This window comes from Castor canadensis, chromosome 6, assembly GCF_047511655.1.
Source record: "Castor canadensis chromosome 6, mCasCan1.hap1v2, whole genome shotgun sequence".
NCBI classification, from domain to species: domain Eukaryota; kingdom Metazoa; phylum Chordata; class Mammalia; order Rodentia; family Castoridae; genus Castor; species Castor canadensis.
This window is the reverse complement of record NC_133391.1, coordinates 140,171,450-140,191,218: the sequence shown is the minus strand read 5'-3', so window position 1 is coordinate 140,191,218 and position 19,769 is coordinate 140,171,450. Positions and strand designations below refer to the sequence as shown.

The 19,769-nt window shown below is 35.4% G+C and overlaps 1 protein-coding gene across 5 annotated transcripts in view; it reads left to right on the top strand.

Moving 5' to 3' along the window:
- The first annotated feature begins 2,046 nt into the window (after window positions 1-2,046).
- Ccdc152 (coiled-coil domain containing 152) overlaps window positions 2,047-19,769 on the top strand; it is a 42,111-nt gene continuing 24,388 nt past the window's right edge. The window contains exons 1-4 of one of the 5 annotated variants that reach the window (XM_074077537.1): window positions 2,047-2,248; window positions 4,534-4,622; window positions 7,858-7,963; window positions 11,495-11,563. In XM_074077537.1, the coding sequence (XP_073933638.1) occupies window positions 4,536-4,622; window positions 7,858-7,963; window positions 11,495-11,563 (262 nt within the window). In that variant the 5' untranslated portion in view covers window positions 2,047-2,248; window positions 4,534-4,535. The remainder of the gene's footprint in view (window positions 2,249-4,533; window positions 4,623-7,857; window positions 7,964-11,494; window positions 11,564-19,769) is intronic. The other 4 variants (XM_074077539.1, XR_012449185.1, XM_074077538.1 and 1 more) reach the window with 4 other exon arrangements.

Genomic DNA, 19,769 nt, shown 5'->3' with positions numbered 1-19,769 from the left:
AAATCCACTGCTAGTTGCTCTAAGAGACTATAAACTCCAAAGAAGTAAATATCTTACTTGTCTTGCTCTCTTTAGTGCCCAACTCTTCAGCCCTGTGGGCCTTGAAAGTATTTAAATATGTAGAATGGATTAATAAATATAGCTGTTTGTAGTTTTAAAAAGTCAATATATCACTCATCTGAGGATCCTTATACACATATATCTATAGCTTTGGATTTTTTACAGTTGCCTGGATGCATATGTATTTCTTTTCCAAAGTAGGATATTTTTAATGGATTCCAATTTTGCTTTCTTTGTTAGTTTGTCATATTAATGTAATTTGTTTCTTCCTTATGGTCATCTTCCAGGCTACTTCTGAATAAATGTTTAATGAATCCTTGAATCAGAATCCTTGAATCAGAAAAATGAATATTTTCTGAGCAAATATTCAATGAATTCTGTTTCTTGGGTGGATGGTATTTGAGGAAATAAACTGTGACTACAGCTGTGAAAGGTATTCTTTTTTTAAAGAGGAAAGCAAGGGAAGCTCATGTAGTTTCTCACTGACAGACATATTTTTGAACCCAACAGAATTCTTTGAAAAAATGTAAATATCTATAAACTGGAAGAGAACTTATGATTCATTCAAAACTAGAAAAGTTAAGCTGAACTTCCCTGATATGTTTCTAGTACATTGATTAATTTCCATTTCTTCTGCCTAAGTTGGGCACCCTGAAAAAATGTGTCTGTGTGGTTTTTTAAAATTTACATATGTATGTGTGAAAGAATAGTTTCTTTCCCCAAGGAGCTAGTAATAAATGCAGTAGGAGAGAACATACATCAATTCAAACAGTCCTGACAATACCACAAAAATGCTTGTATGTTCCATAGATTAAAGAAAGGTAGATCACTGTTGATTGCTATGATCCACATAGCAATCATGCAGAAGGGAGCATTTTAGGTATGTCCTAAAATTGGCTTGTTTAAAAAATTATGACAATCCTCATATGGAACATTTTATCTGGGTTTTGTGTGTATGTGTGTGTGTGTGGTGCTGGGGTTTGAACTTGGGGCCTCACCTTGAGCCACTCCACCAGCCCTTTTTTGTGATGGGTTTTTTGAGATAAGGTATCACCAACTATTTCCCAAGGCTTCAAATGGTGATTCTACTGATCTCTGCCTCCTGAGTAGCTAAGTTTACAGCCATGAGCCACCAGCATCCAGCATATGGAACACTTTATACATGCTAATTTGACAGAACCATTAATTTAGGCATTTGTTTGTTTGTTTGTTTGTTTTTGTGACACTGGGGATTGATCTCAGATTCACACAAGCAGCCATTTATTTTTAGTATCCCTATTTGTTGTTACTAATGTAAGGAAACCTTACTTGAACAGCACAGTAAGGACTGTACCCCATATTTCCCAGTTTGATTTCCTCCCTATGCTATACTACCTTTCAAATAAAGAAATATGGATGATCATATTACAGTTTACTTTTCTGCATACCAAATTTTTAATTTCATAGAAAAATCAAATCAAGAATAAATCCTGCATTCTCACTCAAAAACTAAGCTGGCAATAGACACACTTTCAATCTACTCTTGGTACACTGTTAAACTTCTATTGAACAAGGTTTTAAATTATAATAATTTTGAGCACTTTATTAAGCATCTTCTAAAAGATTCGTTTCACTTCATTACTACAACAGCAATATGAGATAGAATTTATTATTCTGTATGATACAAAGAATCTGAGACATATAAAAATAAGACCTTGTCCAAGATCGCCCATGGGTAATAAGAAGTGTTGGGGCTTGAACCTGCATAAGTCACTAAGCCCAGAAGACAAGACTCCAGGTGGGAAATCGTATCTGGTAACTGACTCTGGTAAACGCCTACTTTGTAAGTTACAAGAATTAATAGGGAATATTATTTATTCAGTGGGGCTGACTCACAAGTGGAAACAAACCAGTGTGACATCTCTTAGTTGGAGAAACCGTGGTTGATCGGACAGTCACCGGGTGTGTTCTAGGAACCACAGGGAACACCGTCAGTGGATGCGCACGGGAGGCGTGCCAAGTTAGTAAGGACTGCTGGCGGTGGGAACGCCAGGACAGGGCACCGGCCGGGCCAGGAGGAGGCCGGACCCTTTGTCGGGGGAACCTGCTTCCCGCGCGGAGGACTGCAATCGGGGACGGACCGGGCACCTGGCAGAGGTGACCGGGTACCTGGCAGAGGTGACCGGGTAGACTGAGGAACGTGGCGCAGGTGAGTGCCCAGCTCTTGGAATCCGCACGTCTTCCGGGATAGTCTTATCGTCACACCTACTCACAGTGTCCTTGATGCCTCCAAGGTTTTGTCCCAGCCACTTATCTCACACCCGGGGTCCTCGCCCCCACCCCCGCATTTCCTTCGGGCCCAGAGGACCCTGGAATGCGGTGATGAAAGGCCGAGTCCCACGAGCTTCAGAACTGGGAGTGAATTCATGGAGGATGTAGGGAAGGGGAAAGAGGAGGCAACCCGAGCGTGCCCGCCAGGTCAGGAGAGGAGTGGGGTCAAGGACGAGGTGAGCCCGGGACCCAAGCCAACAGGCACGAGGCCAGAGAAGGAAATGGAGCCATTGCTTGCCTGTGGAGCCCCTTGGAAGCCATAAATCAGCCTCAGTCATCAGTTTGTCACCTGTGCCCACTGCAAGACCTTATCCTTGGAAGGATTTGGACCCAGGAATTGGAGGAGAGGCCAGCCAAGACACCTGGAAGTGAATTGCCCCCTCGCCTTCTGCCAGTGTGGCAATAGGAGTAGCCGTTATAGCTGCAGGAACATCAGGGACTTCGGTTTGGTTTTGCAAAGTAGGGAAATGGAACCCAGGGCAGCCTGCTTGGTGGGCAGGTGCAGGGTTTTCCTAGGAAAAATCACTCTGAATCTTATTGGGGAAAAGGAATTGGGAGAAATCAGGGTTCAAGTAAAATATATATCGTTCAGGAGCCTGGTTCTGAAACAGAACTATGGTGAGACCTTTTTTATTTAAAACATTAGGTTCTAAAGGGGAAAAAAAAGTTGAGCATGGAGGGATTTTGCATTAACTGTTTCAGATCACGCTATAGTTCTGTCAAAGAATGTGATATCAAATAGTGATTTTAAATTTTGCTCCCCAGTAAATATTACTGCATTTATCATGGGAGGCTATTATAATTATTTTTCTTCCATAAGTTTCAAACTTTTAACTATTTAAGAAAATTCATATAGTTGTACTCATATGTGATACAAAGGACAACAATTCAATAAACTGAAAATACATAACTAAAATTCATATTTCAAAACCATTAAAAGTTGCTAATGTAAAGTAATATAAAAAAGAAGAAGGAAATGAGGAGTAACATTGATGGGAAATGTCTGTTTGGTGTACTTCTTTCTAAACAATATTATGCCCCCTAAAATTTATTTTGAGTTATTACTTCATGAATTTTGCTTACCCTTTACTTTGGACTAGTTCACACACCATACATTGGCTTATTCTCTTTCCTCCATCTAGAATACCTGAGTTTCAAATATGCATTTTCCCATATTTTTTGCTGGAGAAAAGTCTTAAAGACAAGTGTCCTGTACTTTCATGTTGTATTAATCCTGATCCCTTCAAGACACTTTATCACTCCAAAATGTAAATTCTGACCACTTATAAAAGTTTCTTCATCCTGACTGGATGAGTTTGCCTCTGGGATTCTGAAGATTTTCTTATGATTGGCTCCATAGGACTAAATTTGACTAGCTGACTTCCTAAAGGTTAATCTTACAAAAACTTCGAAGAGAATAGAAATATAGGAAGAATATATTTCCATATATTCATTCTTTGCCAAACACATTATCAAACAAAATATGAAACATAAGCAGACTAACAAAATATTTGTGATACAACACTTAAACAAATGTATTTAGCATCTTAAATTGACTTAAGTATTGACTTAATACTTAATAAGTCATGCATCAGATTTAATAGTGCATCAGATTTTAAGGCAATACTAATGGCAAGTCAGGTGCCAGTGGCTCATGCTTGTAATCCTAGCTACTCAGGAGGCAGAGATCAGAAGGATCATGGTTCCAAGCCAGCTCAGGAAAATAGTTTGCAAGACCCTACCTCAAAAATACCCAGCACAAAAAATGGCTGGAGGTATGGCTCAAGTGGTAGAGTTCCTGCCTAGCAAGTGTAAATCCTGAGTTCAAACCCTAGTACTGCCAAAATTTTTTTTAAATACTAATAGCAAAGAGATGAATAATAAACAATGAGATTATTGGATTTTTTAGCTAATGGGGACAAATAATTTCTATATACACATGTCATTGTACTAATTTTAAATTTTTTTTAGTGAAAACTTGATGGTAAGGAGTAGACAAGACTTAGTTCATTTAGCCATTGTTAATACTGGGTGTAACAAAAATTCTCTGAGTAGGTACTCTATGAGTAGGGTTCAAAAGCTTTAGTGTTTGAGTATGGCCACTATTGTGATGCTTTACATTGTTCTTGTTTATCTAACACTATCTACTCTTCATTATTTCAGGCATGAATCAAAGCAGTGAAGGATGTATGAAAATGATTGGCAGTGTGAATATTGACAAACTTATAAATGACTTCTCACAGATAGAAAAGGTATGTAAAGTTAGCCAGTGGTTGTTGTATATACAGGAAAGCAGAACAGATTTTACCAATGGAAGAAGTGGGGAAAAAGAAAAATGTACCAAAAAAATAAGCAAGGTCAGATAATAAAAATGTATTTTACCATGCTCTCTCATTTTAAAAATCTGTATGTAAAATATATCTGGTTTTGATTAATTTACATATCAAAATGTTTCTAAGGCAGGGAAACAAATACTGAATTTTGTCAAATTTAAAGGGAAAGCACACATGTAAATGCTCAGGATATCCTAAATTCAGAAATAGTTTTAATGAGACATTAAGTAGGTTTATCTTCAATTTCCTATCTTCATGATTAATTCTCATTTTTTTTAGTTTTACCAAATTCCATCTGTTCTCTTTTCCTTCTCATATTTCTAAAACTGAATCTATTTGAAATCAAGCTCTCCCATGCTGGACAAATGGTAGAACAAACCCACAACTGTATAAGGTTGGGGGCTTTCCCCTACTCTAGCAGAGTGAGGCGTAGGAATAATTGTTGAAAAAAAATGTAGGTGAGTAAAGATTTGAGGAGTGAGCTTATAAATCAAGACTGGGAGGGAAGTAAGACCTACCTCCATTTTCTCTTCCTTTCTTACTGTTCTTTTCGATTCTTTCTTTTCCACTGTGTGTATGCACACACATACACACATGCTATAATGAGAGAATTTTCATGATGATAAGTTTTTAGAGTAGCATTATTAGCTTTTTTTAAACAATGAACTTGAGTTTTCTTAACTAAGTAGCTAACATAACAAGAAAGAAAAGAAATAAGAAACACTGTTGGCAAGAAAGAAATTAGTGCAATGAGTTTACAGATTCATTTGGAAAGATCTATCATATTCTTAAATGTTTTAGATAAGAAATATTCACTTTATATAATAATGGTATTGTGATCATGTTTGGAAACAGTCTTGTCTTAGAGATTACTATATACATGGTAATAATTTACAGATGAAATAGTATGTCAGTTGCTTTGATATAAAATCAGAAGTGGTAAGATTAGGGATGTGAGTAAAGGTATAGATAATACAAGACTGGTCATGAATTGGTGATTTTTGGAGCTATTTGAAGACTACCTGAAGCTTATTATTCTATTTATAAAGATACCCAAAAAACATGTTCAAGAATGTTCAGTCGTTGTATGAGAAAAAAAAAAGTAAAAACAACACATTCTCTTCAATAGGAAATAAATGATGGCATATTCAAAAATAAAACTAATTTGCAGCTGTTTAAAAGAATGAGATATATATGTACAAGGCTATATGACATCCTCTCTCAGACAATGCTATGTGGAACAGCCAGAGTATAGAACAGAATAAATAAGATCCTTTTCTATAGTCATGTAGTCATATAGTTTGAAAACACATATAAAGAATTGTTTTTGTTTTGTTGGTGGTGTTGGTTTGCTTTTGGGTTTTTTTTAAATTTTTATTCATATGTGCATACAATGTTTGGGTCATTTCTCTCCCCACCCTCTCTTCCCCCTCCCCCCTCCCTCCCTTACCCACCCTTACCCCTCGCTTCCCTGCAGAAACTATTTTGCCCTTATATCTTATTTTGCTGAAGAGAGAGTATAAGCAATAATAGGAAGGACCAAGGGTTTTTACTAGTTGAGATAAGGATAGCTATACAGGGAGTTGACTCGCATTGATTTCCCATGCATGTGTGTTACCTTCTAAGTTAATTCTTCTTGATCTAACCTTTTCTCTAGTTTCTGGTCCCCTTCTCCTATTGGCCTCAGTTGCTTTAAAGTATCTGCGTTAGTTTCTCTGCATTGAGGGCAACAAATGCTATCTAGTTTTTTAGGTGTCTTACCTATCCTCATACTCCCTTGTGTGCTCTCGCTTTATCTTGTGATCTAAGTCCAATCCCCTTGTTGTGTTTGCCCTTGATCTAATGTCCACATATGAGGGAGAACATACGATTTTTGGTTTTTTGGGCCAGGCTAACCTCACTCAGAATGATGTTCTCCAATTCCATCCATTTACCTGAAAATGATAACATTTTGTTCTTCTTCATGGTTGCATAAAATTCCATTGTGTATGAATACCACATTTTCTTAATCCATTCATCAGTAGTGGGGCATCTTGGCTGTTTCCATAACTTGGCTATTGTGAATAGTGCTGCAATAAACATGGGTGTGCAGGTGCCTCTGGAGTAACCTGTGTCACATTCTTTTGGGTATATCCCCAAGAATGGTATTGCTGGATCATATGGTAGATCAATGTCTAGATTTTTAAGTAGCCTCCAAATTTTTTTCCAGAGTGGTTGTACTAGTTTACATTCCCACCAGCAGTGTAAGAGGGTTCCTTTTTCCCCGCATCCTCGCCAACACCTGTTGTTAGTGGTGTTGCTAATGATGGCTGTTCTAACAGGGGTGAGGTGGAATCTTAGTGTGGTTTTAATTTGCATTTCCTTTATTGCTAGAGATGGTGAGCATTTTTTCATGTATTTTTGGCCATTTGAAATTCTTCTTTTGAAAAAGTTCTGTTTAGTTCACTTGCCCATTTCTTTATTGGTTCATTAATTTTGGGAGAATTTAGTTTTTTAAGTTCCCTATATATTCTCATTATCAGTCCTTTGTCTGATGTGTAGCTGGCAAATATTTTCTCCCACTCTGTGGGTGGTCTCTTCAGTTTAGAGACCATTTCTTTTGTTGAGCAGAAGCTTTTTAGTTTTATGAAGTTTGGGGGTTTTTTTGAGACAAGGTCTCACTATATTGCCCAGGCTGGACATGAACACTGGGCCTCAAAAAATTCTACTACATAGCCTTCCTGATAAATGAGGCTACAAACATCTCCTGGCTAGGAATTTTTAACTATGGGACTAAGGGTTGAATAGTTGGAAGAATGAGATCCAAGTTAGGTCAGATTTTTTACTTGTCATTTGTAGTTGTTAGTCTATTTTAATATTTTACTGTTCCTTTTTTTGTGTGTGTATGGTGGTGGTGGTGCTGGAGATGAAGCCTGTGGCCTCACGAACGCTAAGTAAATGTTCCACTGCTGAGCTTCATACATTTCCAGCCCTACCATGTTACTTTCAAAATTAAAAATAAATCCAGAAGTTGGTTTATTTTAAATTGTATTCCAGATTTAATTATTAGACTTTCATATATTAAGTGTTTTATATTCTTATTAGTCTTCATATAGTTTGTAAAAGAATAAAAAAACAGCAATATTGCTTAATGTATATTCTGTTACTTCTACAGAAAATGCTAGAAACCAGTGGAAAGAACAATGTAATGGATATTCAATTGGAGAAGACTAACTGTTTATTAAAAATAATGCAGTCAAAGGAAGTGTCAGTTAAAGAAGGTTAGTTCTTTGCTATCTAATGAAATCCTAGTTCCAATGAGAGTACAACGGTGAGTAATATCACACCACATACTTGTAAAGTATTTTAAGCCCACATAGAACTTCTCAGACCATCATCTTATTTAATCTTTAGTATAGCTCTAAAAAAGATAAAAAAGACTTGTGTTATTACCCTACTTCAATGGAGAAATATAGAGTGAAAGAAGTTAAATAATCTATCTGAAGCTACTCATCTAAGAAATGGCAAATTGAAGTATCAGTATAGCACCACCAACAACACAAGAAAAGGAACATCATAAAATATTAAAACAGACTAACAATTACAAATGAGAAATAAAAATCTGACCTAACATGAATCTGTTTCTTCCATGGAGAAAAAAAATGAATTCTTACCTCACAATTACACCAAAATAAATGGAAGATGGGTAAACACTTTTGTATTACAAATGAAGCTATACATATATTTTCTTTCTGAGAGGGCTTAGAAGCAACAATACCATAATAGCAATTAGCACACCTATGTCCAGATTTTAGTTTCTAATACCATTCTCTAATAAAAAAGAACTAGCTGATTTTAGGACTGGTGCACAAAATAAATAATATAAGCCTGAAGTATCTTTTAGTGCCAAACAGTAAGAAAGTGCTTCAAGAGTTAATAAATGCATAATGGTGGGAATATCTCAAAAGGGACACAGAAGCTAACTGAAAAAGTTCTCAGTGGCCAAAGCTGGAACAATGTGAGCAACAAAATAAATAGTGTCGAATTATACTCCAAAATATAAAATCAATTTCTGTAAGTAGGCAAAAAAGACAGATATCCTGTGCAGAAAAATTCTTTGGCTTTAATTTCGGAGTTTTCAGCCATAACCGATTGGTTCCATTGCTTTGAGCTTCTAATGACAGATCATGGTGGAACATGTGGCAAAGGAGGCTATTCATATCATGGCTGAGTATGAGAGAGATGGAGCCCATATCACTTTGAGAACATTCCCCAATGACCTAACTTCCTCCTGCTAGACCCCACCTCCAAGGCTTCACCACGTTCCAATAGTACCACAGGCTAAGGACCAAACCTTTAACACATGAGCTGTTGGAGGGACGTTTCAGGTCCAATCTATAGCAATGCTTTAATTGCATCTAATATTTTCAGCTACTCTATGAAATATAGACTAATACTCAAATTGCTAGTTAATGTTACAGCCTAAATTTGAGCTCAAGTGATCATTGACTTACTAAATTATGTAAGAAATAACTTCATATTTTTAACTCTGGTTTTTAAGAAGAATTTAATAAGACAATATTCTTCAAATTACATAGTCAATTCCAACAGAAAAGGTAATGAACGTTAAGATTTGCAAAGAGAATTAAAAGCCATTTAAATTCTAAATTGCTGAATGCTATTCTACCTTATGAAGGATATCAAATGGAGCCAGTTTCCACTGTAGAAAAAAATGTGCTGAGAGAGCCACCTTGTGCTCAAATTTTGAAAATACACATTTTAAAATCATTTTTACATTTATTTACATGTGTATATAATATTTGGGCCACTTCCTCACCCCGCCCCCACCTCTGGGCAGAACTTGTTCTGCCCTCTTTTTCTCTGATTTTGTAGAAGAAAAAACACAAAAGATAATAAGAAAAACATGACATTTTTGCTAGTTTGAGATAAAGATAGCTATACAGGGAAATTCCTTGTGTTGCTTCCATGCACATGTGTATTACAACCCACATTGGTTTATTACCAGACCTCTTCACTACTTCCTAGTCCCCTTCCCATAGTGGTCTTAGCCAGTTTAAGTTTACTATATTTGTTCCTGTACAGTGAACACATCAACCACATTCAAGTTTTTGGTTTTCTTCCTTTCCCCTATCCTTCCCATGCTCAGTCCAATATTACTGCATTTGTTTTAGGTCTATATCTGCATATGAGGGAGAATATGTGATTTTTGACCTTCTGGGCCTCACTAGCTTTACTTAAAATGTAATATACTTTAAGTTACAGAACTGTTTTCAATTTGCTGATCACTAAGGTAACTTATTGCTACCATATTTCATTCTCTGCTATTTCATTATAGTAAAAGACACAAAGGCAAACGATGGCAGAAAGTATCCCTCTTATTATTGAATTATAGCATCTAACACAGTAACATACTTGAAGCAGGTTCTCAGCTACTGTGTAACAAGTATAATTTAACCATCATTCTGTTACTGGGCAACTGCAGAGAGAGGAAAGGGAGAATGGTGAGAGCTTTGTATGATTGGGTGGTGAGGACAGAAAGGAGTGGAAGGCCTTAAAAGCAGACTCTCATATCTGCTTTTAACTTTTGCAAAATGCTTTGATTTCTATCAGTATAGTTGAAGAAAGTGCATAAAGCCTGAGAGCAGAACCTCTAATCAAAAGGTGAAAAGTTTTGCATTCTCCCTTCACAGCATTGATTCTTTCATTCAATCAATAAAATATATATTATTTGCAGGCCAACGCTTCTCCGCTAATCCCTTTCCAACTCTAGCTTACTGTAATATTGCCTATCTCTCAACCACCCAAGAAATATCTGTGGATTGCTTGCTGTGTACCACAGCGGTTCTAAATACTAAGAGAAATATTAAACAAAACAGAAATAGTCCTTGCTATTGTGAAACTTAAAACCAGTGGACTGCTGAAGTCACAGAAATTTCTACCCCCATTGCTCCACATCAAAGGTGTAATCAAGACTTGAATGTACATGTTAGGGCTCTAACTTGCCATGAATGTCCTGTCTCCCATTATGTCAGAAGCTGTTGGTGTCAAAATTGGTGAGCCTTGTAATTGATTTTTTAAGCTTTTTATTACTATCCTCTTACCCTAAGACTGGGCATCAGTTCTAAGAAGTTGGAGGATAGTGGATAAGTACAGCCACTATCATAAACCTTCTCACCAGCTATAGTCCCCTACAATTGAGCAAAACTTAATATAATTTGACTCTCTATTCCTTAGAATGTTCTCTCATGGAATGAAGGCCCATTCTTCATTTCAGGGAAGAAATTGCTAAGGCACATGAGAAGATCCCCACTATACTGTGCCTTAGAAAACTTACTATTGAGTCTTGGAATTTATTTGACATAAGGGTTATTTGAAAGCATGTGCACAATTAAATGAAAGAACAGAATAGAGAAACTATGAACAGAACTATGTCCATACAGGTACAAGTCATTTCAATGGGGGGAAAGATGTACAAGTCAACAAATGATCTTTGAAGCACTTGATGGATTTTCTATTCAAAATATATGATACCTGTCTCTACCTCATACTGTACACAAAATTTAATGCAGATAGAAAACTACCTGAACTATCAAAACAAAACTAAAAATAACTGGAAAATATGGAATATTTTTATAAAACTATAGCGAATGCAAAAAATAAAAGTATAGTTTATTTTGAGATGGCTGTTTCTTTTTTAAGATCTCATAATTGTCAGTTAAATATTATTTTAATTATTTCAACTGAAAAAAGTACTTCCAAAATGAAAGCAAAAGATTTCTTTTATGTTTTAGAATGTACTACTCTTCATAATGTGATAAAAGGGCTACAGCAGACCATTGAATATCAACACAACTTGAAAGGTAAGTTAGGAAAAAAATCTTAAAAAAACATGATTTGTTTGAGCACCTTTTAAAATAGAGCTTTTAACATCGACAAGTTCCTTTTAATTTGGTTTTGTTCAATTCATCAGCTAATGGCAAGACTCCTTACTAAAAAATACACTTTCCTAAATGATTATGAAATAAGAAATCCTATGCTGAACAGAGCATATTCTGTCTGTAAAGGACATCAGGGGATGTTTATAATATGCTATGATAGTTCTTTTTATTACTTCAAATATTTTTTAAAAGTATGCAGTCATCCCTCAATGTTTGTCAGGGAATGATTGAAGGACCACTGCATATACTAAGTCAATTGATGCTCAAGTCTCTTATAGAAAATAGGATAGTATTTTCCATATAACAAATTTGTTATATTTGCATATAATATCCCCTCTATACTTCAAAACATCTCTAGATTACTTATTTTACATAATATACCATAAATGCTACATAAATAAGTGGTTATAATTTATTGTTTGGGGAATAATGACAAGAAAGAAAAGTCTACATTTTCAGGATAGACACAAATTTTGATATATTTTTAATCCATGGTTGAAGCAAAGAGAATTCACAGATACAGAGGGCTAACTGTATTTATTCTCAGTGCATTCTTGGTTTTTAATAACCTTTTGTTCAGTTAATAGGTAAACCATGAATGTTGTAATTCAAACCATGGTGATAGTTTACTACTTAATTTTTTGTCGTCGATTAAGACTATATTTGTGCAAGTGAAGCCAACACATTTAGCTTATCCTATTTTTAATAATTACATTAATCCAATAGGCTTACTGTTCACAAAACAAGAGTGACCAAGTGTTTGGTACTGTTCTGATTCAGCTATGTGATAACTATAAGATTTTCCTTTCTACATCAGATATAAACTAAATTTCCTTAAAAGGCAATTTCAACATCAAACTCATATCAAATAGCATTGCTTATCTTAATCCTCTGCTTTTATTCATAAAGAAAGCAGCTTTCACATATGAGGTGAAGTATTAATCTTTTGGGAGAATGGAGGGTACGGGTGTTGAGCTCAGGGCCAAGAGCTCCACCACTTGAACCACACCTCCAGCCCTTTTTGCTTTAGGTTTTCAGACAGGGTCTTACTTGGGGCTAACCTCAGACTGGATCATCCTAGCTATGGCCTCTGGCATAGCTGGGATGACCCTGACACGCCACCACACCCAGCTTACTTTGTTGACATAGGTTCTTGCTGTCTTTTTGCCTGGACTGGCTTCAAACCATGATCCTCCTGATCTTTGCCTCCTGAGTAGCTAGGATCATAGGTGTCAGCTACTATACCAATTGAAATATTAATCTTATATATCATTTCTTTAATTTGGCATTTTATTTTTTATCATTTTTGTAATTTTCTAATTAAGATGTATCTTAATAAAAAATTCTACTTCTGAGCTTTTCCCCACTTTCTTTCCCTTAAAATGGGGGCATTCATGAAACCATCTCAATGCTAAAGACAAAACCACTTTTCCCTTCTTTTGGAGTGAAATATAATACCCAGCTAGATTAAATGCATATGTAAAGGTTCATAATCCTTTCCTGGCCTCTTATTTTAGAAATCAAATGATATTTAATTTAACTCTTCCCAGGATTTTATTCAAACAAAACATCTGTTATGAATGAAATACTTTCAAGTTCCATGAAATTAATTATGAATGTATTAAATGTTCTTTCTTTGTAAAAAAGATATTAAATGCTCATCAACAATCAAGCCTATCATCTTTTCACAGACATGGTAGCACAGGGTTTTTTCCAGTTTTCTTGAGGTAATCGTTGACAGTTAAAGATTGTATATATTTAATATGCTCAGCTTGATGATTTGATACACATTGTGAAACATTCATCATAAGCAAGCTAACGAGCATAACTAACACCTCCCAGTTACTTGGGGGTGTGAGAACACTGGAGATTTAATCTCTCAGCAATTTTTAAGTATACAGTACAACACTGTTAACTATAATGACGGTGGGATTTTAGAGCTTCACAACTTATTTCTCTTGTAAAACTGAAACTCTGTACCCCTGAACCAACATCTCCCTATATCTACAACTTAGCAATCACCATTCTACTGTCTTTCTGTAAGTTTAGAAATGTTTTTTAGATGCTACATATGACTCAGACCATACAGTGTTTGTCTTTCTGCTTATTTTACTGAGTGTCATGTCCTCTAGGTTCATCCATGTTGTCACAAATAGCAAGATATTCTTTTTCCCCCTGTGATGTTGGGGATCAAACCCAGAGCCTGACATATTAAGCATGTGCTCTACCACAGAACCATATCTCCAGCCACTAATTTCCTTCCTTTTTAAAGCCAAATTATATTCTGTTGAATAGTCACATTTTTATTGATTATCCATTGATAGACTCTTAGGGTGTTTTCATATCTTAGCTATTGTGAATAACGCTGAAATAAATATGAGAGTGCATATATCTCTTTGACAGACTGGTTTCCTTTCTTTTGGATGTATATCCAAAAGAAAAATTGATAGATCATATAATAGCTCTATTTTAAATTTTTTTGAGGGACCTCCATACTGTCTTCCATAGCATTTGTACCAGTTGACATTCCCACCAACTGTTTATAAAGGTTTACTTCTCTCCATGTTCTTGCCAGGACTTGTTTTTCTTTCATTTTTCTTATGACAGCTGATCTAAGAGGTGTGAAGTGAAAGCTCATTGTAGTTTTGATTTGCATTTCTCTGATAATTAGAGAAGTGGAATAGCTTTTCATGTTTTTGTTGGCCCTTTATACATCTTCTTTTGAGAAATGTTTAGTCAGATGCTTGCCCATTTTTTAATTGGCTTATTTATTTACATGTTACTGAGTTGAGTTCTTTATATGTTTTAGATATTAACCCCTTATCAGATATATGATTAGCAGATATTTTCTCCCATTCTGTGGGTTGCCATTACACTCTGTTAATCATTTCCTTTGCTGTGCTGAGCTGTTCAGTTTGCTTTTGTTGCTTATGTGCTTCTGATGCCATATCCAAAAATTTATTGCCCAGGCCAGTGTCAAGAAATGTTTTTCCTATGTTTTCTTCTAGTAAGTCTACACATTCAGGTCTTACACGTTGAGCTAATTTTTGTATATGGTGTAATGTAAGTATATCCAGTTTCATTCTTGTGCATATATCCAGTTTTCCCAGCACCATTTATTGAAGGAACTAGCTTTTCTCCATTACATGTACTTGATGTTCTTTTCAAAAATCAGATGACAGTAGTTGCATGGATTTATTTCTGAGTTTTCCATTCTATCCCATGCCCTGTATGTCTGTCTGGTTTTTATGCCAGTACCATACTATTTTGATTACAGGCACTCTATACCATATCTTGAAATCAGGGAGTGTGATTCAAGATAGCTTTGGCTATTTAAGGTCTTTTGTAATTCTGTATGTACTGTATGAAAGTTTTGCTTACTTCTGTACACAATGCCATCGGGATTTTGATAGAGGTAACATTAACTATACAGATCACTTTAAGTAATAGTGATAACTTTAAAACTTTAATGTTTATAATCTATTGGTATGAGGTGTCTTTCCTCTTAACTATGTCTTCAGTTGCCTTTATGACTTTCAGGGCACAAGTTTCTTGCCTCTTTGGTTGAGTTTAATTTGAGTATTTTATTCTTTTTTGTTGCCATTGAGAATGGGGTTATTTTCTTTCTAGATATTTTATTATTTGGATAGAAATGTGATTACTTTTTAAAATTTATTAACTTGTATTGTTTATATGTATGAATACGGTTCAGTGTTATATTTTCATACATACATTTAGCATATACTTATCAAATCCAACCTCCCTTTTTCTACCTTTTTCCCACACACCCTTCACAAACTCTGGTAGTCATTATGGAAATGTAATTGCTGTTGATATGTGTATTTTATAGCCTATAATTTTACTTAATTTGTGCATTAATTTTAATGAGTTTTCTTTTAACCTTTAGGACTTTCTAAGCATATGATCATGTCCTGCAAATAGGAATAATTTTATTTCTTTCTGATTTGAATGCCATTTATTTCTTTTTCTTGCCTAATTATTCTAGCTAAGGCTTACATTATTATGTTGAAAAGAAGTGACTAAACACACTCTTGAACAGCCACTTTGCCAAAGAAGAAATCAAAAGAACATTTTGAAGTATCTAAAACAAGTGAAAATAAAATCACAGCATAATAAAATATATGAGATGCAGCAAAAGAAATTCCAAGAGGAAAGTTAGTGATTGATGCCCAAACTAAAAAAAGAAAAGAAAAAAGTCATTTTCTAAAAAGTTACCATTATAGCTCAATTAACTAGAGAAAAGAACAGAAACTTAATCAAATGGGCAGAAGAAATGAAATAATGAAGACTAGAAAAGAACTAAATCAAATAGAGAGTAAAAACAATAGAAAAGGCAGTAAACTAAGAGGTGGTTTTTTGAAAAGATAAACAGTTGACTAAGAAAAGAGAAAGCACATGTAAAGAAACAAAAGAAAATTAAGTAAAATGAAATGAAAGAGGAAACATTACAACATTGGATTAGGGTGGGAGAAAAGATCATAAAGGACTATTGTGAACAGTTACTACCTCAAAATGTATACTACCCTGTTTATATAAAATTGTTTTAAAAACTTACATAGAAAGAAATTAGGAGAATCACATTTGAATGAATGTCTATTGTTAAATAATTTTTTGCAAATTAATAGGTGTAGGACAACTTTATGTTTGTTAGAGCATGTAAAACCAGAACAAATGTGTAGCGTGTTCAAATATAATTTTGTGAGCTAGAAGACAAGTATGGGCAGGATGCAGACCAGGCTATTAACAGTGACTACTTCAGGCAGGTGGGTAGCAAGTGGAAGTGGTACAAATACCTCATTTACTACAATAAACAAGTATGTTTTCATATAATTTGGAAAACATCCAGTACCTTTCTTCTGACAAAACTCTTTCAGTGATAGGTGGTTCAGCCTGTCTAATAGATGTAAGAGGTGTTGCCTGCCTAGTTAACATAATCTCATTTTAGGCAACACTTAGCTCTGAAGTATTATGAATATACAGTTATGTTTTGTACCATGTGCCACCACAGGTCCAAAGCAACAAGGTCAATCAATCATGGATGAAAATTTCCAAAACTGTGAACCAAAATAAACCTTTTCCCTTTATGCATTGATTATGCCAGGTATTTGTTATAATAACAGAAAGCTGACTAACACACAACCTAAATACCCATCATTGTATATACATACAATGGAATGTTACTCAGCTTTAAAATGGAATGAAATTCTGATATGTGCTACAACATGGATGAAAGTTGAAGACATTATTCCAGACACAAAGGAACAGATTTTGTGGAGGGGGCGCTGTTTTTTTTTGCTCCCTCCTTTGTTAGAGCAAGTTTTCTCTCTCGCTGGTTATTACTGAACCTAACTGGGCTTAACCAGGGGCAACTGGAGATTCAGAAAAGGTACAAGATAGACAGACAGAAAGTGGGGCCAGGTGTGTTGGGTGCTCAGATGGAGACGCCCAACCCTCATTGCTTATTTCCTCAATCTTTATTCTTTAAGGCCTTACTTGCTTTTAAAGTCTTCTTTAAAACCTTTCTTAAAACCTCTTTTCTGAGACTCTCACTGTCCCATGATTTCTCTTTGCTTATCTTTAGCTTAATCGCTCTTAAAGTCTTTTGCCCCCAGGCTTGCGGCTTTTCTTTGGCATTCTGTCTTTAGCTATGTTAAAGCCTCAGTATGACCCAAACATTGTATGCACATATGAATTAAAAAAAAAAAAAAAAAACCTCAGTGCTCGACTTGTAAAGTCTGGGTCCTCTATCTTGTACTGTCTCATGTTATCTTTGGCTTGTCTTTAGTTTCTAAAGCCCTATGTTAACGTTCTTTCTTTGGCTCAGCTTTCTAAGGCCTATGTTAAAGTTCTCGGTGCATACTTTCTATCAACCCCTCTTTAGCCATACTTTTCCCTTCAACAATTTCCCTTTAGCAATTCTTTTCCCTTCAGTAATTCTTTTCCCTTCTAAAAGCTTCCCACACCAAAAAGCCCAAAGCAAATGAATCAAGCCAAAGCCCAAGCCAAAGCCCCCAAAACCAAAGCCCAAAAAGCCCTCCAAACCAAAAGCCAAGCCCTCCTTCATTGGTGGCAAACAGGGTGGAGCAGAGGCTCTCTAGGAGGGGAATAACATTGAAACAGGAGAAACCTGCATTCCTGCTTCTCTGCATGCAAGCTTAGGAGACGCAGCTGTTCTGCTGTTTCTGTTTTGTGACTGGGGCTGGGCCTATCTCAGCCTACAGATGAAAGCAATTAAGCCGCGTCTCGCCTTGTTTATGTCCAGTTCTCATAGGCTTTACATAATCCACTCCACAATATTGTATGATTCCACTTGTGTGCAGTACCTAGAATAGTCAAATTCATAGGAACAGAAAGTAGAACAGAGGTTACCAGGGGCTGGAGGAAGGGGAAATTATTGTTTAGTTGATATAGAGTATGATATAGAATAATAGATTTCTGGATCTTGATGGTGGAGATGCTTACGCAACAGTGAGAGTGTGCTTAATGCCACCGAACTGTATACCTAACGTGGCTAAAATGATGAAGTTTTGTTTTTTATATATATATATATATATATATATATATATATATATGTATTTATAATCACAGTAAAATAATGAAAGTGTTATGTATATATTTATTTATATATATATTTATTTATATCACAATAAAATAATGACTGGACTTTGAATGATAAAGGCAAGTCCAGTTACTATTAGAGAAACCAAAATCTTCTAGAATGTACTTTCATGGTTCTAGAATACATACATTCCACTAACAAAACACATTTCACCTTGAAAATTTTCAGGTAACAGACTATGAATGCATTGTGTTCTCATGGTCTGAAAATCCCATTATAATGAAGAGAGGAGCAAAAAACATATCTGAAGCTTTTGTTAAAGAAAAAGATTCCTTTTTATATAAATGTTTTGTTGAAAATATTTTCATATTATTGGTGTGTTTTTCATTTGAGAAAATAATTTTTCATCTCTCCCCAGGAAAAGCAATTAAAGAGCAAACTGAGAGACTCATTCTCCACTTCCAATGAGTCCTTCCAGCTATAGATCTAGCCAGTGATAAGATCATGAAAACTTTCAATCATACAGAAAAGTAGAATTTTAAATTGATGTGGATGCTTACCAATCAAAATTTAACAAGAGTATTTAAAATCTGCCCCCAAATCATTAAGTTTTCAGTTATCTAAACCAGAAACCTGAAGGCAAAGGCTGTCCCTTTCTTTCTTTTGCCTCCCCTATCCAATCACTAAGTTCCCTGATGATTCTTCCTGCTTTCAAATAATTCTTGTCCTTGCCCCCCTTTTTTTCTATACCGCCACTAACTTAATGGATTACCTGTTACCTCTTACATGATCTCCATGCCAGCAGGGTCAAAGACCTCCCATTCATCCACATTGCCAGATAATTGTTTTAGCCTGCACTGTAATTATTTCACTTCTTTATTATTCAGAGTTCTTTAATGATTTCCTGTAACCTATAAAACAAAATCTGAAGTCAATCATAGAATATTGTCCCTCTGGATGATACTCTTCCAATATATGTAGCACCTTGTCCTCATACTTTTTTTTTTAATCATACACAGCCTTTTTTAAAAGTATTTTTTATATTTTTTATTGTCATATTATTGTACTGAAGGTACATTGTGACATTTACAAAAGTTCTTACAATATGTCATATTTGAATTCACCCCCTCCATCATTCTTTATCCCCTCTCCCCCATTCTTGGAATAGTTTCAACAAGTCTCATTTTACCATTTTCATACGTGAGTACATAATATTTCCATCACATTCATCCCCCACACCCTTTCTTTATATCCTCCCTACTCCTACTTGAACCATACCCCAGGCAGGACCTATTTTACCTTCTTGTTCTCCATCTTTGAAAAAAGAAAAGACATTATTATTTGTTTAAGATGGCTATACAGGGAGGGGAGAGGCTGAAGGAAAGAGAGTAAGGTGACAGTTTATGGTTGATGGACTTCAAATACCTATATGAAATAGAACTAAATAACCTCTTGCAATTGCTTTAAGGTGGAGGTGGGGAGGAGGATAAGGGAGAGAGACAATGGGGGCAATGTAAATAATGTACAACATGTCTAATCAGAATTGTC